The 27,197-nt window shown below is 39.0% G+C and overlaps 1 protein-coding gene and 1 pseudogene across 1 annotated transcript in view; one reads left to right on the forward strand and one right to left on the reverse strand.

Moving 5' to 3' along the window:
- Nucleotides 1–25,003, forward strand: part of LOC126153649 (protein NDNF) — a 390,376-nt gene extending 365,373 nt beyond the window's left edge. Inside the window, exon 9 of the mRNA XM_049916085.1 lies at nucleotides 19,478–25,003. Within this exon, the coding sequence (XP_049772042.1) occupies nucleotides 19,478–19,622 (145 nt within the window). The 3' untranslated portion in view covers nucleotides 19,623–25,003. The remainder of the gene's footprint in view (nucleotides 1–19,477) is intronic.
- LOC126163866 (5S ribosomal RNA) lies at nucleotides 454–571 on the reverse strand (annotated as a pseudogene).
- Nucleotides 25,004–27,197: the final 2,194 nt, after the last annotated feature.

Raw genomic sequence — 27,197 nt, forward strand, 5'->3', positions numbered from 1 at the left:
TGTGACGCTAACATTGCCAAATCCATAGTAACAAGGCCGACCCCGTGTTGGAGTGGGACAAAGGCCCTAAAAATGATGATGATGATAAAATTATATAATAAAAATATGGTACTGTTATCCATACAAAACAAAATTAGCAACTAACTTATATCGCAATTGTTTTGACCAATGATGTAATGGTCTTGCGGGGAACCCACATGTACAAGGAGTTACATCAGCAAAGCGATTGCCGTCACTTATATCCCTAAGAGCAAGCGTCAGTATGTAGCCACAGGGTTAAAAGCACTTCGTCCGACCGCCGTGTCATCCTCATTTGAGGATGCGGATAGAAGGGTCGCGTGGTCAGCACACCGCTCCCCCAGTCGTTATGATGGTTTTCTTTGACCGGAGCCGCTGCTATTCGGTCGAGTAGCTCCTTAGTTGGCATTACGAGGCTGAGTGCACCCCGAGAAATGGAAACAGTGCATGGTGGCCAGAACGGTCATCCATCCAAGTGCCGGCCACGCCCGACAGCGCTTAACTTCGGTGATCTGACGGGAACCGGTGTTTCCACTGCGGCAAGGCCATTGCCCACACGGTTAAAAGCAGCATACATATTGTCACGTCCCAGATGCAAACTACCAAAAGGAAAGTTGGAATTAATTACAAAATTACAACTTAGAAGATTTAGTCTGAGAACAAGGTGAAACATATAAATTAGAATGAACACTCAAGATTGCAGCTTACCCATTCAGATTAAGTAAAAGCCATCTTCAGAATGTTGGCCCACCCTATGGCTGGTGCTGGCGGCCCCTCGGATGTCTCGCGATACCACGACTTTGATTGTTAATTCTAACTTAAATACAGCATCAGATCTCTGTTCTCCATAGACTATGTTGTCTAAATTTATCAAGGTGAAACATTACACAACGCAATCACTTGCGACCAGGTCCGTAACCAGAGTTCATATCCCATAAACACTATCACAGTAACAGCGTCGCGACTCAGAGGAGACCTGCTCCTGCTCCGTATGCCAGGAGGCCCACCAGACAACTCCCCCTTCCAGGCCGCGACGACGCGACTTTATCACGTGGGACTGCATCCTAATTGGCTCCGTCGACTCCAGCGATATGACTGCTGCATCTCTTGTGGAGCTCCCACTGTGACTACTTTGCAGTATACTGCGTGGAGCGTTGGCACACGGTGCTCGAGAAGGCGGTGGCCGCGTCTTAAGTGCGGCAACCGCACTGTATGAACGCACGACACTGCACATACGTCTACAAGCTGTGGCCGAGGAACATCTCATGTGGCGAACCCGCAATTTACACATAACAATAGGCTATAAAGGATAATCTAGCCACATATATGAAGCTACATATACCGTATCATGAACTTAAAAGGCCCATATTAAAACCCAGTAGAATAAAACCAAGAACATGCACGTATTAACAAACAAGAACAGGGCAAAGAACTCCGAAGCTTTCATAATAATGGGAACCCAGTTAATAACTTCCGCAAACGTGACAAACGTCGAGCGCATTGATGTACATCCCAGTCGAAACGCATAGTTCATATCTTGTATCTCCGTACACCTAAACTGCACTATGGTAGTGGCACACCTGTGTGTCCACAAGGTGCTTCATGCCTCTCTCAGTTACTAATGAACCATAAACAACCACACATTCAAAACAAAAATAAAAATGCCAGTTGAAGCCATTCACTGTATCGCAGCAAAGTCACGACCGAACACTGCACAAACAAACATGAAGTAACGACAGGGCAAAACAACGACGTACTCACACCCCTTAAAAACCGGAAGCATTCGTTAAGTATCCAGACCAACCAGTCCACCCAATCATCCCAATAATACACACTGAACAATTTGCAAGTAACACCCACACCAACCATACCACAACTGACTTCAGTAGTCACTTGGAAGTAATCATAAACACAGCAAATATGTTAGCCACTAAAATGAGCCTAATTAGACAGGCACCACAAAAACTAAAAAAAAACATTAAAAAGCTCTGAAACTAAATACACATTCACACTGGGAACGGCAAGTCATAGGAAACATATACACTTACTAGAAACACAGAACGGCGAAACATTTGAATACCTGCATAGTAACGAGTGGCACACATACAGTCACCCAAAGCAACAACACAACCGTACATGCGGAAGATAATAGTAACACCACTTAGTACGATAAACTACTCACAATACTTCGTAACAGACAAACAGTACTACCATCAACCTAGAAGCGTTTGAAAATAAGAGGCCAGCAACATGGGCCATGAGCAGTTCAATGTAACAGAACAGGAGGCCATATGTGCCACACCCACGTCATATAAGACTCAGAAAACATCAGCTGCCACAAGCAAAAACATAGTAGTCACCGCTATTGGGACAACTGTAAAACCCACTAGAAGTGACAGCCATAATTACTGCTTAACAGTGCTAAGCAGCACTACTTTTAACCGTACTCCCCAAGATAACAAAAATGTTGAAATGTGTGTGAATTCCTAAGGGACCTAAACTTACACGCTATTTAAACTAACTTATGCTGAGAACAACACTCACACCCATGCCCGAGGGAAGACACGAACTCCTGGCGGGAGGGGCCGCGCAGTCCGTGCATTACGCCTCAAACCGCGCGGTCACTCCGCGCGGCCCCAAGATAACCACTTTGGTACAAGCCACTGTTAAAGGTTAATAAAACACAAAATTCTACGCAACCTTTACAGCTCCACCACTCTTACAGGAGCGATATATGCGACCACCTCCCAAGTGCAAGGGACTGAGGATGACACCATGTGGTGCCGAGACTGGTGGCAAGCTTTAAAGAGCATAAACCACTTTAGATTCAAATACAGCCACTGGTTTTAAGTACTAAGTGTCTGGTTGCTGTCCCACTTTCCTTGATGGACTACCAGAGACTGTTCAGTTTTTGGTCTTCTCTGAGCGCGGCTGGTACTTAAGGCACAGAGGCAGAGCAGCCCCGAAAGATATGAATTAATACAGGGTGATTCAAAAAGAATACCACAACTTTAGGAATTTAAAACTCTGCAACGACAAAAGGCAGAGCTAAGCACTATCTGTCGGCGAATTAAGGGAGCTATAAAGTTTCATTTAGTTGTACATTTGTTCGCTTGAGGCGCTGTTGACTAGGCGTCAGCGTCAGTTGATGCTAAGATGGCGACCGCTCAACAGAAAGCTTTTTGTGTTATTGAGTACGGCAGAAGTGAATCGACGAAAGTTGTTCAGCGTGCATTTCGAACGAAGTATGGTGTTAAACCTCCTGATAGGTGGTGTATTAAACGTTGGTATAAACAGTTTACAGAGAATGGGTGTTTGTGCAAAGGGAAAAGTTCTGGACGGCCGAGAACGAGTGATGAAAATGTAGCATGCATCCAGCAAGCATTTGTTCGCAGCCCAGGAAAATCGACTCGCCGAGCTAGCAGAGAGCTGCAAATTCCACAATCAACTGTATGGAGAGTCCTACGAAAACTACCCGAGGCGATGGATCGTCCGCCAGGCAGCCCGTGACAGAGCACTTCATCACTGGCGTCGAAGAAGCCCTGATGTTACCCCCTGCGACTTTTTCTTATGGGGGTATGTTAAGGATATGGTGTTTCGGCCACCTCTCCCAGCCACCATTGATGATTTGAAACGAGGAATAACAGCAGCTATCCAAACTGTTACGCCTGATATGCTACAGAGAGTGTGGAACGAGTTGGAGTATCGGGTTGATATTGCTCGAGTGTCTGGAGGGGGCCATATTGAACATCTCCGAAATTGTTTTTGAGTGAAAAAAAACCTTTTTAAATACTCTTTGTAATGATGTATAACAGAAGGTTATATTATGTTTCTTTCATGAAATACACATTTTTAAAATTGTGGTATTCTTTTTGAATCACCCTGTATTTTCCAGTAGAGTATGACAGAATCTGAATAATAGGGAAATAGTAAAAAATGATCGAAATTCTGAGAAAAGTGGAAGCAAACTGAATGGAAAGACAGCTATATACAGTATGCACAAGAACCAAGAAGGAACTACGAGAATGGAAGACAAAGCAAAAATTATCGGATTAAAATGGGTATAAGATGTGGGTGCAGTCATTCGCCTGTACTCTTCAACCTACACAAGGTGAATCACCTAAAACTTACACCCCAGATATTGCAGAAACGGAAAGTGCTATTGATGTGCGCTTTCGACATAATGGATTGGTAGGCAGGGGCATAAATTGGCAGTCAGTAAACACATTGTAATAATACTTAGAATTTTTTTCAATGGAACAATGTCTGTTGACATTAACAAACTAAAAGGAGAATAAATTAAAATTTCAGTGGTGTTTGTTGCAGGATTTTAGTGCGAGTCGTTTACGAGATATCGTATTTTGTAAAGTTCCCACACCGAAACTTGCACAATAGCTGTGGTAGCACACACTTAAGGACAACATAAGTGCATACACTAGTTATGTGGATTTTGACCTGTAACGAGACAACTGACCATCACAGATTGTGTTCAAAATTATCAGCGCCAAAGGCGATACACGCTTCGAGTGTGGTATGGAACGACCGCCGCACCTGTGCAATTCAGCGGAGATGTGCAGGCTGCAGTAATACGTCGTTGCATATCGTCGGATGTAGTTGATATATCCTTGTAGACAGTATCCCTCAGCTTTTCCAACAGAAAGAAAAGTCCACAGGGAACGGACCGGCCAAGGCACAGGTCCCCTGCATGCAATCCAACGATTTGGAAACAGTTCGTGAGGACATGTTGTTGTATTTCGTGCACTGTGGGCTGGACAGCCATCATGTTGGTACTACAGGTTCTTCCTAACCCGCAGACTAATCCCTTTAAGCATCTCTGGAAATTGGTCTGTAAGGATGCTGCAATACTTATGCGCGTTCAGTGTTATGTCTGTCAAAAACGGGTAGGTGAGCTGGTGGTCCACAATCGCACACCACACGTTCACACTCCATGGCCGCTGACGTTCCACCTGACGAAGCTCATGGGGATTATTAACAGACCAATAGTACATGTTTCGGCGGTTTACTTGGCCATGATCGTAAATTGGCTTCAACACTAAACAAACTACATTATACATCTGGAGTACCCTGTCTTAATGCCCATGTACAGAAGTTAACATGATGCTCATAAACATCTTTTTTCAACTGTTGATGGAGAGAGATGCGATAACGATAGAACCTACGTCGATGGAGAATGTGTAACACACTTGCATGAATCATGCCACTTCCTCGTGCGATTGTGCGACAGCTAATGTGCGGATCAAGAACATTAATTTCCCCCTCTTTTGTCGCCACATGTTTCCTTCTGTTAAGTTGTCTAGGTGTTGCACCACAACTTTCACGTAAATGGCTGAAGAGACTGATAAATAATTGCCGAGAAGGTTGACGTCTATCTTGCCGCATTCACCTTACAAGAATTAATTGTTTTCTTCCGGCACTCTCCAAATCGTGTCGACTTTTTCTGCACTGGTAAATCCCATCGTCCACTCACGATCCACTGCTTAGACTGTCACACAATAACAGGCTAGCTAGTCGCGATGCACTCGAGGAACACACAAACACACTGTAAGCAAACATAACAACATCGTACCTAGCAACCATGCAGGTTGAATGGCACAAACAGGTGTTGGTTTGTTACCTTTTCAAAATAAGATAATTCGTAACCGACTCGCACTAGAATCCTGCAACAAACACCGCAGGATTTCTAACTCACCCTACTTTTAGTTTGTTAATGTTCCATTTAAAAACGTGTATGATTGCACAAAAAATACGCCTCTAAGTCTTATTATGATCTATTGATTGGCTAACAACACGAGCGCCTGACTACCAATCCATTCTGTGAAAACGGCGCAACAATATCACTTCCCATTTCCGCAATATTTGCGGCTCAAGTTTCACGTGATTCACGCTGTCTATCAAAGAAGGGGTGATGAAAGTAAAACAGATTCAGCAGTGGACTTACAACTCATGATGGAAGGATGTCAAAGATAAGATTCACCAACGAGATTTCCATCCTCAGTGGTAGTGTACACGATTTACAGGACCTGTTGAACGGAATGAATAGTCTAACGTGGGAATATGCACTGAAAGTAAACAACGAAGTTAATGAATTCTGCTACCTTGGAAGCAAAATAAAACTTGATGGACGTAGCAAACAGTAGACTAGTACAGGGAAAGAGTGCATTCCTTTCCAAAACAAGTCGACTAGTATAATACATAGGACTTAATTTGGGGAAGACATTTTCGAGAATGTACGATTGGAGCGTGGGAAAACCGGAAAAATAGAGAATCGAAACGTTTGTGATGTGGTTGTGTACAAGGATGCAAATTTGGTGTACTGATACTGTAAGGAATGAGGAGGTTCTTCATAGAAGTGACAAAGAAAGGATACGAAAAATACAGACAAAAAAGGACGGGATGATGGGACATACGTTAATACATCAGGGAATAACCTCCTGGGTAGCTACTAGAGGGAGCTGTAGAGGATAAAAATTTTAAAGGAAGACAGAGATTGGAATACATGCCACAATTTATCGAGGACAGAGATGAAAAAGTTGTCACGAGAAAAGAATTCCTGGAAGGCCATATCAAACCAATGAGAAGACTGCAGACTTAATGGAAGAAGTAAATAAAAAATAAATAAAGAAAGGAAGCATTTCGAATATTTTTCATACAGATTTAAGTGATGACAGACAACATTTTTAGCACTGTTGATATCGACTGATGTTTTCTTAAGGCTGCGCCCTGGAATGTCTCTTAGCTTCAAGTAATAGAGATGTAGGGGCTTAGCTACTATGGAATACAACACTTATAGGCATTTATAAAGTTCAGGAAGCTAAGTGTAGGGGAGCCATACCAACCTGCACTGGTCTTCAAATTCCGTTGCTTCCAATGAGGGGATGGGAATCAACAGAGTCTAGGCCCCAACTCTCGAATCCCTGTCTCTGTGTCTCTCTCGTACACGTTTATGCATCTTAAATCGCCGTTCAATATTTATGTTTTAATAGTATAAAAGACACTTCTGCTGTTTCTGGCACTGGTAATTCTATCTACCATTGCAAACGCATGCTAATTTTGATAATGTCCCGCTAAATTACACTAGAATACAGTAAAGTAAGAGTCACCACTCACTTAGAATTTCGTGAACAGTTAGATGGAATAAGGGTGCGTACATGTATTGTTACTTCCAGTTGCTAGCAAATTACAACGTTTTGATGACTTTGGCAAAGTGTGCATCACAGCTGCCAAAATTCGCATTTTGAGATGTTATTGCAGCGAACAGACAAATTAGTTTGAAAACAACACATTCGAGAGTTTGACCACATTAGTAACAGATTCGCAGCCTTCTCCAGCATTAAACCACAAACTATGACCAAACTTGTCTTATACGGGGCAGTCAGAAACAGTCTGAAAAGCTTGTAAGAGTGTTGCAGGTTAGGTTGTGCTGAGAAATAATAGTTAAGAATAAAATTCGAAATGTTGTGCAGTTTCCGAGTTAATTAGCATGGAAGTTAGTCAATCAGGGCAATGTGCATGCAAATTCAAGTGGTCTGATAGATATAATTCTTTTAGTGTCAGTTGTTCCCATAGCATAGATGATAGCACACGAGACTGCTCAACCTTTGGCTCAGGTTTGGTCCTTATCACCGCTCCACATCCAGTTTTTGTAAGGTACGAGAATAGAGAAAAGCTTTTGATATTCAATGGTCAAGCCGTACGCAAGTTGGAGTGAGCAAAATCTCGACTCAACATTTACTGTGGCCTAATGCGCAATGGTACTTTACCAAGCAGGATCTGCAACGGCGTTGTCTCAGTGATGGATTTCAAACGCTATATCCCTACTCTGGCCTTGACTCAATTCACTCAGTTTCAACTTTCCTACGTTCCGAAGAATGTTAATTTTTCCCTAGTTGAAACAATGGTTCTTGCACACTCGCTAACAGTTGGAGTGACGTGCACAATTTCTTTGCCAACAAAAGTTCCCGCAGGAATAATTAATTACCTATTTGCTATCTGTCACCACAAAATGTGAAGCATATCATCCACACTTTGCATAAGCAAAGCTCTCAATGCCCTCGTTATTTTCGACACACTTGTGTGGTCTGCCGTGAGACAAGAGAGATTTTTTGAAATTTTAGTTCTCAAAATTCTTTTATGTAATGGGGATCGCCCCACCATGTCACATCTGCGTCGCCCAGTATGTCTTCAGCCAATCCCCGTTTTGTTAGAGGTGAATTTTATTTTTCTTTCCAGGTCACCACCCAGCCCTGTTAAAGCCGTCCAGCCACTTACCCTCAGTCCCGGCCATATTTACGCTGATTGGGACAATTTATTGTTCTGTACTTATCTTTTTCTGTGCTAAAGCTCGCCATTCTCTTCTTAAGTGGGGTTTTCCAATGCCATTAATCACCTGCTAGGTTCATCTCTAAAATGCATTTGACTTTAACTTAGTTATGCATGCCCCTGTCCTTATTGGTAGATATTCTTTTGTTAGTTTTAGGTACATGAGATTACTGCAATTGCTTTTTGTTGATATAATACACTCATTATTTTCTGGGGATATACTGTATCGCACTGTCATTGTGGATCAAGCTCATGTGAGGTCCGTAAAATCCGGACATCTTACATGTCCTCTTGTATGGTTTTAGGTAACCAAAGAAAGAACCCATTTGGCAATACCATCTCTGGTGGGCCACTTGACTTTGCGAGCGCAACGGCCTGATTGCTAACTGACACGAAAATGGCGCAATGTATCGACTTGTTTTTTTGTAATAATTATTTCTCAGCACTATCTACACTGCAGTACCGTTACAAGCTTTTCAGACTGTTTCTGATCACCTTGTACAAAATATGAGTTACCTCCTGGCGAACAAGTATCCAGCACACCAAGAAATAATATGGGAAAAGTGTGCACAGTAAGTCCTCAACCATCTAGCGTATTTTTGGGAACTATTTTGTAATGCCTTCAGCTGACGGTTCGATCTTAGGTCATTTTCAAGTACCTGAAATGAGAGAAACATACAGTGGATGCGTTAGTGTCACTTACGTATTGCATGTAAGAACAAGTCATAGCCCAAGTTATACTAGGAGGATTATAACTTACTTTATAGAGCATTCTGAAATAGTATATTTTGCCATGTACGTCTTTGCTCCTGTGACTACATATAATTGCCATAGAAAAAAATTGGTAATAGTCTCTCGTAATTTTAGGAGCATATTACTTTTCAGTAATTGTTGGAAAGGTCTTATACATAAGATCAAAGTTTTTAACGTACACTCTAGGGTACGAAACTGCAAACTGCTCTATTGTTGTCCATTGTGTGAGAAACAATGCCCTCAGTGGATTGTGATAGAACTAACAGACTAAAGAAAATGAAGCGCTTAGTTCTCAAAGTTAATTCAGAAATTACATTAATTAAGAAGCAGGGAAATTTCCATGTCAGTTTTATTTATGATGCAAGGGAATGATGAGAAATAACTTAAAAATAGTGATGGCACTTAGGTGTAGAGGTATCTCTGATTTTGGCCAGTTATTACATAGTTCCATTAAAAAGTTACTAATACTGCCAAGATGGTAATTTCCATTAAAATCAATTCTTTGTAGGACTTCAACATTTTCGCTTGTGGAGATGCACCTCCAAGGTAGAGTTGGTCGTTAGGAGGAGGCTTAATGGCTGGCAACTTAGCTTCCCAGCTGTGTATGACAATAACTGCAGCAAATGTTGCTGTCAGGTTGGCAATACAAATTTTTGCCATTTTTGTATGCCGTCTATTGATTCCAGGAGCTGAGGTTTTAAGCACCGCCGAGAGCGAGTAGTAGGTCTCATTTGCTCACTTTGTTTCTGCAAAAGTTACACTCGGCCTCCAGACCATGTGGACCAACAGTTAACGCTTCATGTTTCAGCAGGATTCCTGAGCGCTGAAGCCTCAGAGATTTAGAGAAGGCTGCCATTTTCCAACAAACAAACTGTTTAACCATATTGGTTGACGAGCAGTGCGCTAGCTAGGAAGACAGGAAAATGAGATAGACTTGGATTGTATTCGCGGCACAGATTAATAATCGTTGGATGATGAACAAGTTATTCTCTCTGTGGTTTTTAGGTGATTTCCCACGCTCATTTAGGGAAATGGTGGCGCGATCCCAGCCCCCTCTAGGAATGGAATAAGATGCGGAGTAGTGGTGGGCAGGAAATCGCGTATCTGTTAGAAATCACAGTGACTGAGAAGTCACAGATATCACAGTAGCAACTTTACAGAATCTAACTGCGATTTCAGTCACAGTTAGCAGTCGCAAGTAGTATTTCATATTCAAAGACGTGAGCCATCTATTGCTCGAATTTAGCACTGCTTTCTGCGATTTCAGTGACAAGTCGCAACTAAGAGTCGCAAGTAGCAACTAAAAAGCGCAGTTAGCACTGCCATCTGTTGAGCAAAGTTCATACTACGCCTCACGTGATCGATGTGCTGTGTGTGCATATGAAGGGCTTATTTCAATAGTGGTACAAGTCCATTTTTGTTCATTTTGAGATACAGAGTCGTAAAGTTAAATGAGCGCTGACAAATCTGCATGTGAGATACCAGAAATATTCAAGCATATGGCTTCTTGCTAGAGATGAACCTTTATTTATGTTTGTTTGGATCAGTAATTTTAGAAGCATTATAGACAGAAAAGTGGAGGTAATGGACTTGTACCACTATTGAAATAAGCCCTTCATATTATATGACGACATGCACATTCAGCATCAGTTATGGTTGGTCAAATACTGCTGTGACTCTGAATGTATTATATTAATAAGAAGCAACATTGCCTTTTTCTCCTGAAAATATCAAGTAACGTAACAAATGTGTTTGATTCTGCTTCCAATATGACAGTTTTGGTTAATACTCCACATGCCTACAGGACTTTGCAATGTTAACACAGCAGAACTCAGACGTCTGTATAAGTGTAGAGAAATGAAAACAGTCATATGAATGCCTCACTTTTGTTCCGACATAGTTCAAGCCTCGGGAGAAAAGTTTTACACCTGGTGTTCTACATGGCAACTTCACACACAAGAACTTTTCGCCGACACTACTACCACCTACATAAGTAAGCTTTTCCTGTGTTACTTTCAAGTAATGCACTTAAGCTATTCCTGATTTAACTGGAAGATCTGTACTTCCCACTTTTATATCAACAGCCTCAAAATGCATATTGTAGACTTCGGGATAAGTTACAGGTCAGTGTCACACCAAGATTGTGGAGAAAGGGGGGGGGGGCGGCATGTCACTCTCCAACAAGTGTTTACCAATAAGTAAGTGGCGGAAAATTATGGCTATAGGACGGCTTAAACATGTGGAAAAAGAGATTTTTATTATTCACTCACTGTATTTGACATTTATTATTCCTTTAAAATCGCACAACAACTTCAATAAAACACAGTTTAATCATTCACACACTTATTTCACTTTTAAACTGCAAATCCTCTAAGAGCTGTCTTGAATCTTCACGAGTCTCTCTCAAAAATAGCCTTGATGTGGATAGATACGTACAGCAACCAGTAATCAGAGTCAGAACTGTGTCTGCAAAAACACAAGGATTATTAAACAATTTTTGTTGTCATTAATTACTAGCAATATAATTGACAGAGTAGATTGCTAATATTTGCTATAATGAATATCACATTTGCAAGAACGATCTCACTGAAGTAATTAAGTCCATCGAAACGCTTAGAAACTAACCTCTTGTCTGACGAAAACGGTCTAAAGACGCAGTGGCAATTTCTTCAGATCTGTTGACATTGATATTTTGAGTTATCACTTTACTGAGTGACTGAAATGTAGTTCAGGTACCTGTGAACATAACAATATGTTAGAATTCATTTTCTAAATACGAACTATTACGGTACTGTACGGCTACTTACATATTAATTACACTATTAATACTTTCACAGTTGTTTCTTTAATACAAAATTAAAGCCAACGGAAGAAAAAACGTAAAACATACTTGCCAATGACAGGTTTGTTGAGATGCAATTTTCTGTGTTGACAGATGTAACTTTTTCATACGGTGGTAAGTCGCAGAAATCGCAGGAATCACAGAAATCGCAGAAGTAGCAGAAATCGCAGAAGTAGCAGAAGCCACAGAAATCGCAGAAGTAGCAGAAATCGCGGAAGTAGCAGAAATCGCAAAAATAGCAGTGGCGGAGGGATACACGACCTATGTTCCTTAACTGCGACTCTTAACTGCGACAAATCACAGTTAAGAATAACAGATACTGAAAAGTAGCATTCACAGAAATCACTGATATCGGAAAATCGCAGTTTAGCCCATCACTAATGCGGAGTAAAGTTTACATGACTTGCCGACAGATGGCACACTTCCCTCTCTTGAACTATCTTGGCCAATGTGGTGTCAGGAAAGATGACGATTGAATACAGCAACTACAGGAACTAAAGGACACAATTTTTAAACTATGTTTATAGACAAAGTAAGTCTAAACTGACACAAAGTAAATGTCATTTGACTTTACAGACTCTCAGTTACATAATGCAGGTGTATGTAATTACTATTAACGTTACAGATGTACAGTCCACAAAACAAAACTGTTCACATGTATTAAGCTCAGATACCTTCGGTTGTGTACAGCCCACACCAGTGGCAATGCAATATACGCTCATGTTCAGGAAAAAAAAAAAAAAGAAAAAAAGAAAACAGAACACTTCGAATGACTAGAAAACGACGTTCGTATTAACAGGATATGTACATTATTATGTTCTACAAAAATGATTAGCATTTCAGTCACCTCGGTTCAGAGTGTGTCCTGTTGCCTAGTAGATGCAGGGTTCGCCATGGGCCCTGACAACTTGTTCCATGAGTGATGGCATCAACACATATGAGGTGCGAATGGCATTTATGGTATAGCCATCCATGCTGCGTTCACCTGGTTCCAAAGTTCATTTGTGGTGGCTGCGCCAGCCACCACTGTGTCACAATGTTGCACCTATCGTTTCACCATATCCCACACATTTTCGAATGGTATCAAGTTTGGTGATCCGGTAGGCCAGACCAAAAGGCTGTCACCCTGTGGCACCAAGAAAACAAGAATTCATGCAGCAACATGTGCTCGTGCGTTCTCTTGCCGAAAAATGACGTTTGGGGTGTTGTTCAGAAAGGGTACATCTACAGGTCGCAAGATGTAATTCACTTAGGTCACATTGGTGACAGTGCCCTGGACACGCACCAAGTGTGATTTGTGGCTCCACCCAATTGCACCCAACACCATAAAGCCTTGAGTTAGTGCCAGTATGTCTGGTGTGAATGCAGTCACTGTGATGCCACCCTACCTGTCTGTGGTGAAACAAAATGTGGCCACCTTTTTTTCAAACAAACAGAACCTGCATTCGTCCTGAAACACTATCTGATGCCATTCCTGTCCTCAGTGACGCTGTTCCACATGCCGTTGTCATCTGGCATGTTTCTGGAAATTCGTAAAAGGTAGGCGGACTAGTGGAAGACATGCATGCATGGACTGTCACCCCTGATAGCGTACGATGTGGTACACTGTTCCATTGTTGCGCCAAAGCTGAGGAGGAAGCAGACCTCTCCTGCAATGCTATTAGGATGAGATGTCGATCATCTCGGAGGGTGGTCTGGATGGTGCGACCTGCCAAAACACTTCGCCCCACACAAACAGCAATTTCCCGAATGGGTGCATCACATAATCTCTTGTCAACAATGTGCCTTCTTTCAAACTCACTGATTTGGCAGTATGGTTCGCACATATGTCTTTGAGGCATCCTGTACGTCCGCTCAAGTCACACTGATCCATTACCTTCGGTTTATAGAAACAACGAGAGACGTAGACACATTTTACTGGTTGGTGGTGTTGCGCCGCGGTATCAGTGTTGACCTTGATCCCGTGGGCCAATATGGTTCAAATTCTAATCATTCTGAAGGACATATTAATGTATGTGTCCTGTGAATAAGATGTCCTATTTGTAGTCGTTCAAGGTGCTGTTTTTTCTGAACATGAGTGTACAACTTTGGTTTGGTAAGTGTGGTAAAAAATGTTTGTTTCGTAAATAACTCCCCATATTTCTTGACACAGTCTTCTTTGAGGGATATTCACTTGGTCTAGCTATCCTCCAGGCTTTCCATCCCACTGGAAAAATGGATTCTGTCAATCTCTGCAAAATACTCGTTGACTGCAACTATCACTTCCTCATTTGATGAAAATTTCTTCCCAGCAAGCCTTAGTTTCAAGTTTGGGAACAGAGAGAAGTTACTTGTGGCCAAGTGTGATGAGTAGGGTAGATTAGGAACCAATCCAGTCCAAAGCCAAATCACGCACTTTTGCCACTGTTAACGCTAATGTGTGTGATGGTGTATTAGCCTAGTGAATGACCACTTTCTTGAGTGCCAACCTTGGTAAGTCTGGTAAATTTCCATGAAAGAGTGAGACATTTTTGTTGCGCTTTCATGTTGGTATTCTTGATTATTCCAAGGACCATATAGAGAGAATTTCAAGTATGTAGAGCGTACAGTTCATTGTTAACAGCCATCTGAACTGGTTAGTGTGTCGACTACAATCCAACAATGAATCACAGTAGCCTCCCGTTATGGTTCTGTATTTTTCCTAGTAATCTGTGAGGATTATTCCTTGGGAATCCCAAAAGAAGGTGGCCATCGCCATACAAGCTGCCAAAATGGTCTTTGCTTTCTTCTGAGCTCTTTTACCAGACTTTGTCATTGTTTAGACTGCTATTTTGTCTCTGGTTTGTACTAATGGTTCCAAGTTTCATCAAGAATCACAAATCCGTGCAAAAAGTCTTGCAGATTGAGATGAAACATTGCCAGTCATTGAAATGTTGTGCCGGATGCACTCCTCGTCACCTCTTACACAGCTTCTTCATAGCCAATTCTCCATGCAGGATATTATGCACTCGTTCAGTTGAGATACCTAGTCTCAGCAATCTCACGAATTTTCATTTGGCACTCTTGAGATTTTGTTAGTGGTTTCCTTTGTGATGACCTCAATTGGATGGCTGGAGTATGCTTCATCTTCCGTACTTCTCCGACCACGTTTAAATTCATTAATCTGAAAGTAAACAGGCTTCAATGATGCTGTAGAGTCTGCATGAATTTCATTCAATTCTCTTTTGACTTGTGCTGCATTCCAACAATTCAGATGAAAATAACAGCAAGGAACCATTTTCAATCATTATCATCACACACAGACCAATTCAGACAGCTGTCAACAATGAACTGTACACTGTACATAGTTGAAAATCTCTATACGGGCCTGGGAATAATCAAGCGTACCAACAATGAAAGTGCAACATAAATGTTCCATTCTTTCATGGAAATTTACCAGACTTATCAGACCGCCTTCTTACACTTCCAGCGTCACATATAACACACTTTTAGCACTGTACTTGTTCCCTTCTCAATGTAATGATTTCGCTTACAGACATTCTGGATTTTCTGTGATTATGTACAATTGCTGCACATTGTTTCATATACATACTATAACATTTACTTTTATCTGTTTGAAACACTGAGATGTTTCTGCCTTGAATAGACAAATAAGAGAAGTGCTATGTAGATCTGTGGTAGCCGTATAGCAGCATTCTGAGGATCTATAACTCCACGAAAGAAATTAATGTTTGTGTCCCCTTGATAACATTTATTTACGTTGTATTGTTTATTGATTTGTTGTAAGTGTAACGCAAACATAGCCAAGGTATTGCAAACTTGAAAACACACTGTACCATAGACGACTATGCAACAGTCAGTCATTTATTGCCAGTATATCGCAGCATATGCAGGCCACAAGAGAAAGCTTGCTGGCACTTGTCCAGTATGATGGTTTCAGTGTGCTATCCCAATGAAGCAATACAGTACAGCAGGGTCACTCACCATTTCACATGAGTCGAATTGTTTAGCAGTGGTTTTCACAAATGATCAACTGGCCTGTTTGAGAGCTGAACTTGAATCTCATTGAAAATTTGTGGACCAAAATGAAGTGTTTCATGAACTTAAACCAGCTGACACTATATCCTGGACCTGGTGTTGAACAGCTGGGAATGGCAGAGTCTCATGGACAAAGAGACATGTTTCCAGAGACTAACTACCTCTGTGCCTCACTTGATTAGGCTAATGGTAGGTGGTGCTCAGACTGGCCTCATCACTGATGTGAAACTTTCATCATCTCACATTATTCCATTATAATACAACATCTGACACAAGTGTATGTTTGTTAATCAGAAATGTGCCTGAAATCATTGTACTTTACATTTTATTTACTCAATTCATGGCAATTAACTGTTAACACAAGCAGCTTTGGAAAAATCATAAACAAGTCAATTTGAATAAAAACCGAAATGGTGTCTTTGTGTGAGACAGTCAGGTAAAACACTTCAACCAATACAAAGACAGGTAAACCTTAAAATGGTAATATTTTCTTCCTTACTGCATCTCCAACATTTCCTTCATCTTTTGTGCAAAAGAAGTGCATTCGGAGCATACAAAGGCTCATTTTCAAGTTAACTCTCTTTGGGAGCCAAAGGATAACATTCGATGCACTGTGTCCATTTCTCTATGTTAGTTGCAAGAGAAATGACCACTGCAGAATATGAATTCAGTGTCGTCTTCTTCAGACTGAATTTCTGAAGCATTGTCTTCAACTGAATTTGTATCAGACTATGAATAAGTAGAAGATTGTTCCCTATGTCGTTCTCTTTTTCTTTTTCCAGAGCAAAACTTTCACTTGTGTCTCCTTTGATTCTGCTGCAGCTGTAATCTCTTTGAATTGTTTCAAACGTTTCCTGTGTAGATACAATGTTAGCTACTTAACAGATTCAGAATGTTCTGGTTTTAGTATATCAAGTGGTTCTTGATGTGGCTTGCTGATTGTGGGAGCTGGCTGGATACTAATTGAACTCACATTTCTCTGTTGTTTACATCTTGTATATCTCTAAGTATATGCCAGTTACATGGAAGGTGTCCCATTTGCCAGAAGTCATTTGTAGCATTTTGCATTGTTACTGGGCTCAAGGAGGCTTGCTTCAAATTACTTCACAATCAATAATAAGACTGCTACTTGACTTGGGTTATTTGCCTCCCAGATTCCTACTTTCTGGGGATAATGTGTTTTAAACACTTTCATGGATTTCACAGTAGAAGCTGCAATTTATGTGAGGAAAAGCATGATATATAGATGATGTGGACACAGTTTTCTCTTGCTCTGTCTGTCACATGAATGTAATATGTTGCCCATCAAATAATAGCACAACAAAATCATCATGAGAAAGTTCACAAAATTGTCAGACTGCGTAGTAAATATGTGAATCTGAACCAGCTACTAAGGCAGCAAGGTTAATTTACCCTAATATCAAACATAGAGCCCTATAAGCAAGACAGTCAGGTTTTACGATACATATGGTATTGCATATTAGGAGTAATCCATCTTATGTAAGGAACTTAGCCTCATAGTTATGATGCTCATGATGAAAGATGGAGCTTCGACAGTTGTGTCATGGGTGTGAGATCACCCCAGTATGGCTCTGACTATGAGATGAGTATGCAGGTGGGCGAGGAGCAGAGAGAGGTTACAGTATTTGCTAGGGTGCAGAGAAAGAGTGGTGTGTGTCAGATGGTACATCCAGCAGGCCCTAAGCCGTGCTATGGCAAGAGGCAAGGTGGAGAAAGGGAAACAGCTTGGTCACATTGTTGCAACTCCAGTTTTGAGATATGAGGCTGTGGAGGGAGTATGAGCACCTGACTCTGGTCCTCAATGTTGAATGTATGTGGTGGGGAAAGGAAAACAGGTTCATCACTATGGAAAGATAATTGCTGGGAGGGATGTAAGAGGGTAGCAGCATGACCTGGACTGGCTACTGGCAGCTCAGAGTAACATCAGATCTCTGTGACAGAGCAGTAGCAACTGAGGCCTTATTACCTTTGGTCTCTGTCACTCTTACTAAACCAAAATCATGTCATGCTCAAACTATTTGATACAATACTGAAAAAATACACAGAATTAAATTATATCACAAAATTTCTGGTGCAGCTGGGCCAGCTAGCCCTTAAAAATGATCCATCCCTGTATGTGAGAGAATATTATTATGTTGGTGACCAAGTGATTTTACATCAGTCAGAGCATTTGCCAAAACTTTATCTTTTATGAAGCTCATATTGCAAATGTAGGAGAGTGTAACTAATTGAATAATTACACAGTTTTTTGGCATGAATGAAACTAAAAATGATTTACTTTTTGTCAAATTATGCACTCAATTGTAAGTGCCAGTCTCAACATTAATCCTTTTGTCCATTTATTCAGGAACACTAAAATTCCCTGTCACTCTCAGTTTTGAAAACAATTTTAAAAAACCCAAATGAAGTTGGACAGACAGTTTTGTCTGTCTGGATTAAACCATTCACAGAAGCAGCAGACAGAATGGGAAATCAGATGCAGCAGAAAAACAATCATTAAGACAAAATTAAGTAAATAGAATAAGTTTTAGAATTTTTTGACACAGATTTTTTAGCTAGTGCTACAGTAGTTTTCTTAAAGATAACAAATAAGGTATACCACTATTATACTCATCAGTACAAGAGAAACTACCACAGAAAGCCATTGCAACCTACCATGATGGAGACAGAAAAATATTGACCAGGTGGTGGCAACAAACTCTGGTTCAACAAATGATGACTAGGCACTATGATGGTGCTCCACTTTCACAGCTTTGCCAACACCTCCTTCTGACTGCATCTAGCACTGCTACTCAAAAATCACTGCATTCTTTGTGATCTACATTGATACCTTTTCATTCTGACAATAATGTTGAATTGGTATTAATTTCAACTGTGATGTGTAGTACATCTCACTGGTACGATAATATGTTGCTGCTATAATGCCACATGGGCAATAACAGATTGAAAGTATTGCCACAAATTGTGACATGGCTGTACACACTGAGAATGCTAATTGTGGAAGTTAGTCATTTTCTGTGTGAACAGATTTGTTCTTTTGGTGTAAATAATTAAGCAAAGACATACTGTATGGATGTGTTGTAGATTATCATTGCACTATACATGGAGTAGTTGAAACCTTGGCTTCCACAAACTGAATCATTACAAAGTTATTGGGCTTTCAGTGAAGAGAGTTGCAATATTTCAAGGAGATTCATTCTCATAATATTCTGGGAAAAAATTTTATGACTGGATTGCAGAGCATGGTGCTTGGTAAGACAGAAATGGAATGAATGGTTACTAAAAAATGTTCATAGTTAAATGTGTGTAAGAGATACAAATTTTAGTCCTTTGGCATTTCATATTTTCTAAAGTTTAATGATACATAAATTCAGCTCACTTGCTTGTATAATTAGAAAAGTATTTTCTTTAGTCCCTCCTTATAGTATAATACAACTACTTCTGTACAATAGCTATCACTGCATTGTCTGATAATAATTGTTACAGAGCGAGTAACGTGACCACACATGAAGTCACTGGTCTAGAACCAGGTCGCAGTTATGTGGTTCAGCTCACAGTGCAACGGCCAGGTGGACGACCCCTCTCATATGATCTTCTGCCAGTGCGCACCACAACAGAATGTCTGCAATAAGTTTATGTGTGCATTCTCTTGCATCTATCAATTTATGTAAGAATGATAACAGATGATGTGAATGTAGCAGGAATGTCTGTACCTGGACTCTTACCTTTCCATGTAAGGAAACATTTAAGACTAAATATTATAAGAGGCTATGGACATAACAGGTATAGGGCCTTCATATATTTGCTGCTCAAGATATATACTGTCTTAGTGGCATGAGTTTGTATGTGAATCATTTGATAATTTAATTTTGTTGAAGTATTATTTCTATTAGTTAAGATCAAACCAATGTTGAATTGTAGACTGCGCAATATTTATATTATAGGCACAGTTAGTTAAGTCCATATTTTCTGACCGTGTTTGATACAATATTGATTAGATTTGTTATGTAATAGGAATTTAATTTCCAAGTGTGTGCCAATAACTAATAAGCTTCTGCAATATTACATATAGAATCTAGCATACCTGTGTAGAATGGTTGCTTTTCCCACACTGTGATCAAGGAGAGAAGAAATTCCAAGTGAAATGTATAGAGAACACAATGTAGTCTTCACAGATTGTAGATGAAATATCAAAACTGTAAACCACTTTTCAGCACAGACCTCACAACATTCAAGATTAGTCTCTACACGTGACAAATCTATAGCCTCCTTACACAGTGTTAGCAATACCTCCACCGACCTCTTTCACACTAAATTGTACTTAATTTTCTATCACTGATTTCTCTTGGAAATCTTAAATACAGTCATTCAATATATGATGCAATCAATGTGTGTAATGGTGAATATGCTTTAAATTCAGATTATTCTTGGTCTTGAATATCCATTCATAGCTGTACAGTAATACTAAAGTAGAATATCAAAACAAACACATTATTAACATTTTGACCTGGGTTCCTGTAAGAATAGTTCAGAAATAAGCTGCAGTGCTATCCCTGAATGTAACTGTCACAATAGTATCAATGTAGTTTAAGTGCTGTATACTCTGCAGGTTGCTTAAGTAACATACAATGAAAGTGACATTTTACATAAATACACCCATAATGCTTTATATTTTTGAGAGAATGTCTGTTATTTTCTTCATACATTGAACAAAGATGGAAAATTCACTAGTCTGAAGAAACATGTACTAAAAGGACAGCATAAAAAAATGCAAACTTTATATAAATAAAATGACAGATACTGCAATAGTGTATCAGATATGTATTTTGTAAATGGTTCAAAAAGTGTCTTAAACCAGTATTCAAATTTCTTGAAGGTTATTTGCTACATCTTCATTGTTCTGTTTGCAACCATTCACAAAAAGCAGCTTTGTGAATACAATAGAATATGTGCACTTATCACAGACATGTAGAGTTCTTTTTTTTCTTTTTGTCAAGTATCACTATACAAATACAGAATTGGCCACAATCTATTCAGTGTAGCAGTTATATTAATAACCAGTCACATCTGCTCTAGGGATCACAATTAAAAGACTTTCAGATCCATCCAGCAAAAGGGAGGAATTAATCCTGCTAAAAGCCACTACTTTAATGTAGATTGATTATAATCTTTTTAGGAAAAGAACAAAGTCATTAATTCCACTCATCTTTATGCCACATTAGAAGCTCTGTGCAACATCACATACATCTTTTGTAACTTTAGATCCTTTTGCCATAAGACCTGTGAATTACAATAGTTAATACAATCAGTTGGAACTACGTACATCTTCAAAGAGGATGATAACACATAACAGTATGTACAGTCAATAAATGACTGAAATTTATTGAACTGATTTTGTGTCTGTGATCAGTTATTCAGTAGTTCATGGATAACAGTTTTTGGGATGAACATGTCTTCTTGAGTTTCACATGCACATGTTTCTCTGGGACTCCATTTGAATTTAGTATCCCCTGAAGAGTCTCTTGGAACATGTCAAGTATTGAAGAAGTACCTAGTCATTCCTTAAAAATTCTTCTGCCAGATACACCCTGCTCAATGTATTTCCTTGCATAGAAATTATCTGTGTTACTTATTAAACAGTGGTTCTTGATGTTCTACTGCAAATGGCTTTAAGCATCATGTCCTTGGTCAACTACTCATAACATACTCATGCCTTCCCTGAAAATTAGTGTGTGTACACACACACACACACACACACACACACACACACACACACACACATCTCCCTCTCAACATATGTAAAGAAGTATATTATTCCATGTTTCATTTATAAGAGTTAGAAGAAGTTACTACCTTCCAATGCGCCTTTTGATGAAAAGTGTAAAATTTGAAACTTCCTGGTAGGTTAAACCTGTGTGCCAGACCAACACTCAAACTCAAGACCTATGCCTTTCATGGACAAGTGCTCTTCTGACTGAGCTACCCAAGCATGACCCATCCTCGCAGCTTCAGTTCTGCCAGTACCTCATCTCCTACCTTCTAAACTTAGAGCTTCTGTGAACCTTGCACAACCTTGTAAAATTTGTATCATTGTTAAGAGAGCAGAATGTGACACTACTAAGGCAGGTAACAGTTTATCGTTTTTAATAATTTGCAATATTAAATCACCAATTGTACTTATATTTTCAGTCAACTGTGCAATGTGAGGCAAAATATTTTTGGGAATTCAAGACAACATTGCAAAAAGGATATATAGGAAGCAAGTGTCATATTTTATATAGTATTACCTAAGTTTCTCTTGAGAAATGACATGAGATGACGTCCTAATTCAATTCAGAATACAATTTATGCCATTAGTTTTACTATAGACATCAGGGATCTTAAACATTTTCATTTAGGTTATCTTGTTTGACTCCAATGAATCATTGAAGCAAAAAAAAATGCCAACAGTATTCAAATTCTGGTGACTCATACTTGTTACAGATTGAATGAATTTATTTAACTTGAAAAATAGAAAAGTCTCTCTTCTTTAGGATATTAGTGACAAAAGCACATAGAATAGTCCTTGTACTAGAAGTAAATACAGTCTGCTCATTGCTCAGGATACTAATAAATTATCTGTTCTCAGGAGCTCAAAACTTTTTAATAACACACAATTTTCTTGTCTAACAATGTAAATCATGAGTGGAATAATAATTTGATTTAGAGCAGTTTGCTAGGAAGCATCAAGCAGTAAACAGTCTCATTTAAAAGTAACCTCTTGGATGTTAGTTTTTGAACAAAGTTCTTTCTTAAGGGAGGAAGAAACACACACACACACACACACACACACACACACACACACACATGTCACCTCTGATTGCTTTAGGGATAAAAGGCATGTGCAAGGCTGAACCCAGAAGGGGGATACAGGCAGCTGGGGGACTGGGACTAGCAAAAACTAAGGCCAGGGAGGTTACAGAAATAAAGGTAATGTTGCAATGGGAGTTTCCACAGGTGCAATTTAGAAAATCTGGCACTGCTAGAAAATAATCCAGATTTTACATAACCCTTTCCCCTTCTCTGCTTCTCTCCTCTCCCTTTTTTCCATGATGCCACATCCCTGTACTCTCCCACAAAGAGCATTTCCCCCACCCACACCCTGCTAACCCCCACACTCACAACTCACACCATGCCTCTTTTGTGCCTCCAAACTCAGATGACAGAGATTGCTTTGCCCAGATGTGACAGTGGCCATATGTGTGTGAGGTTTTGAGTATGTTTGTGTTTTTCTTCTTGACCTGACGAAGGACTTTGTCTGAACACTAATACCAAACAGTCTACTTTTAATATGCCTGCCCACTGCTCAGTCCTACCTGTCTGTGGTAATCAGTAATCTATTCTAATGCATATGATTTTTTAATAGAATTTTTCTTAAGAGCTACAACACTATTAACATATACAACAAAACTAATAAGAAAGATGAAGGAGAAAACTGTAAGATAGAAAATGGGTGTCACAGGTATTGTACGGAAGTATTAATATTTGAAAGTAATTTATTTACATCCTGGCTAGTACTGAGAATAATCAGCCTGACATATTTTCCTCAATCAACAACTGAAATTATCTGCCAATTTTTTTAAGTAAGTAACTCACATCTTGAAAATAAATTCAAAACTAAACTTGAAGCAAATGTGTCAAATGTAAAGGATAATTGTGATTACTGGTAAGAGGAAGTTCATCAGCTTCAAAAATGAAAAACATTATTCCAAATTAGTTTCAGTAAATACCTTCATAATTACAAAAGCACATAAAGCTACAAATAAGAGCTAATTATAGCAGTTTAAGTAAATACCTTCATAATTACAAAAGCACATAAAGCTACAAATAAGAGCTAATTATAGCATCATTAATAGTGCCTGATAATTAGTTGATTATTTGAGTTAATCCTTGCCTTGCTTTGACATGAAAACTAGCTCAACCCAATCATTTACAGGAAGGACTACTACTGCTATAAAGTTCAAATGACTGTACAGCTTGGAATTTTTCACAAGTGCAAAGCAGTGTCAGAGGTAATTCCACAAAATGTACTGCAAAAATTCCCAGTGCTAACCTAGGACCAAATATTTATTTTTGCAGAATTCCCATTAAGCAATTAATTTATGCATCTACTGCCAATAACAGAAACAAGTCATGGGAGAAAACTATAATTCTCTTACTACAAAGCCAGTGCAAAACCAAACATGATGTGGGTCAAATTCAGAACCAAGAAGTGAAATATATGTTTCTTTCATTGAATTTTGTCAGTTGTTCATCTTTTAGAAAGTATGCATTCCTCACACCCTGTACTATTGAATGATTATGTCTTTGCCTTATTGCTTTCTTTGTTTCTCTATTGCTCTACATTAGAAGTTGCATGAGAGGGAATCTTTGATTCTTTAAGAATTACTCCATTAAGTTTACCTTATTTCTAATCTTTATGTTGTTCTTATTTTTTTTTCTTATTTAAATGCAATATAGCACAATCAATTCCCTCCATTCGGCTGCACATATTAGCCAAATTGTATTATACAGTTCTTTTCGTGTTTCTATCACAATTCATACTGATTAAAACTGAATTATTTGTTTCCATGTCACTTTAAAAATACTCTTGCTAATCCTTCTGCTTTTCTGTGTACCACCTTCCACTGAGAATGATGGCTATTTAGATATTTCTCTTTCTTCCTAAATTCCTTTCTACCTACTTTGTTTCCTTTCCTCATATCTACCATTCTTCTTCTTACTCCCCTCCTCCAACTGTTCTTTTGCATCTCTTCTCTGAAGTGCTGTTTTGTGAAGCAATTCTCTATTCCTGTTATTATTTTCTGTTGAACTGTTTTTGTTAAGTTACCTGTTACCTCTGTAATTTTCAAACTTTTGTGCATCCGGGAGGGTTACTAAGCAATGCACTGTCCCTCTTATAGATTAAATGGCTGAATCAAATAGTATGATTATAGTCATTTAGTCTCTCTTTCAAATATCATTCTTACAATATGAGAAAAAGAAAGTTGCCACTCACCATATAGCGGAGATGCTGAGCTGTGATAGGCACAATAAAGAGATTCACACAATCATAGCTTTTGGCCATTAAGGCCTTTGTCAGCAGTAGATACACATACACACATGTGCACACACACACACTCAAGCAAGTACAACTTGGACTTGGAGAGCTGAAACTACACTACTATAGTTTCAGCTCTCTGAGACTGCAGATGTGTGTGCAAGTTGCACTTGCTTGAGTGTGTGTGTGTGTGTGTGTGTGTGTGTGTGTGTGTGTGTGTGTGTGTGTGTGTGTGTTTTTTGTCTATTTTCAACAAAGGCCTTGTTGGCCGAAAGCTCACTTTCTACTTTCTGACAGTCTTTTTGTTGTGCCTATCTGTAACTCAGCATTTCCACTATATGGTAAGTAGCAATGATCCTTTTCATAACAGAGAATGTGAAACATATATTTCATTTTAGAACATGATAATTTGATGCTATTGCTCTATCTCTTTCTTTCTTGTTGTCTCTCATTATCAGCCCCCCACCCCACCACACACACACACACACCACACACAGCATAATACTATTCAAGTAAGTTTTCAATTATATAGTTGTTTTCCTTTACTGATTAGAGTATTTGTAGCAGTTTCAGTAATTAATATGATTCCAGAAAGCTAGTTTTAGTGGCTTCTTTTGTGACAGTAGCCAAGTTATATTAATGCCATAGTTGTTGCTACATTTTTATATCTGTGTAGATACCAACACACAGTATAAGACTATATGTTTGTATAACATCATTATCACTTTTTGACAGAGGTTCTATTTACTGCATGCATTACAGAAACTATGTCTTCTGTATTTCCACACACTCATTAGCAGTTTCCAAAGACTATGAAAAAAAATTCCCAGGACCATCATCTCAATTTCATCCAGCCTACTGAATGACCTTTTGAATCTGAATAGTTACTGATTCAATTACTACATAAATCTCACTCAGAACAAAGTACAATTTTAAAGTATGAGCCAGAATGCAGAATGCACATTAAATATTTTCATTTATTTCACCTGGCAAATATTATTAATTGTGTATTATCGACAATCAGCCCTCTTCTTAATTTGTTACTGGATATGTAATTCTTCTCATATTTTTGAAAATAAGAAATATTTCCCAAGTGGTGTTCCTTTCTTTACAACTGACTCTAGAAGTATATTGAAGCTTCAGGCATACATACTAATTCAGTTTCTTACATAAATGGAATCTCTTGTTTCAGAAAATAAAAAATAGAAATCATTGTTGCAAAGGAAAAGAGTCTGACAACTGAGCTGTTAAAACACAGACAACCATAGAAGGTGACAACACATAAATAAAAACACTGTATTGAATCTCTTAAGTTCATAACTTTTTAAAGCAGTTTTTTCATGTTGAGTGAGAGGGACATTGAGGAGACAGGTGAATGCTAAGGATAGCTTATACAGTTCATGCTCTGGACTCTGAATCTCAGCAATTGTAGTCTGTTGTTATTGTTATTTTTTCTTAATCTCCCATAACGTTTGCATTTCCTGTTCATTGTTCAGAGGAACTTCCCTTACATATTAATATTGCTCATCTTCTGTTTCGCATTGTGTTACCTACACTTTCAAGCTTTATGTCTTCATATGAAAATTAGTTTTCACATTGTCTTTCTTCATAGTTACAGATTTAATCAGCCAACTCTATACAGGCAACTCCAGAGTTATAAAATAACTCTAAAAATTGCTTCTGATCAAACACTTTATCATATTTCACATTCTATCAGTAGTATTGTAAAAAAGTGGAGTGAGTTTTAATTTCTTGTCTGAAGAAGGATTTGAGTATATGCTCCACACCTTGTTCTGTTAATTAAAATGCTACAAAATAGCATTGTGCCAAAAATTTCTGGTATGTTGTAAGTTGCAAATATCTGAACAGCACACTGAGATCAGTTGTTGAGCAGATGTGTCAGGAATGATAAGTTAATTAAGGTTTGCCAAGAAATTAATTTTAAATTGTATGGAGCATTCTTAATATATAATTTCATCTTTTTTTAAGGCACACCTATTTTAATTCCAAGTTAACAAAACTTCTCAAATGCAAATTATTAGACTCTTACAATTATGAATATTAGGCATTTGAATCATAATGTCATGTAAGGACCCATCAAAACAATAAGAACATTTTTCATCCAAA

Source organism: Schistocerca cancellata, chromosome 2, assembly GCF_023864275.1.
Source record: "Schistocerca cancellata isolate TAMUIC-IGC-003103 chromosome 2, iqSchCanc2.1, whole genome shotgun sequence".
In the NCBI taxonomy this organism is placed as follows: Eukaryota; Metazoa; Arthropoda; class Insecta; order Orthoptera; family Acrididae; genus Schistocerca; species Schistocerca cancellata.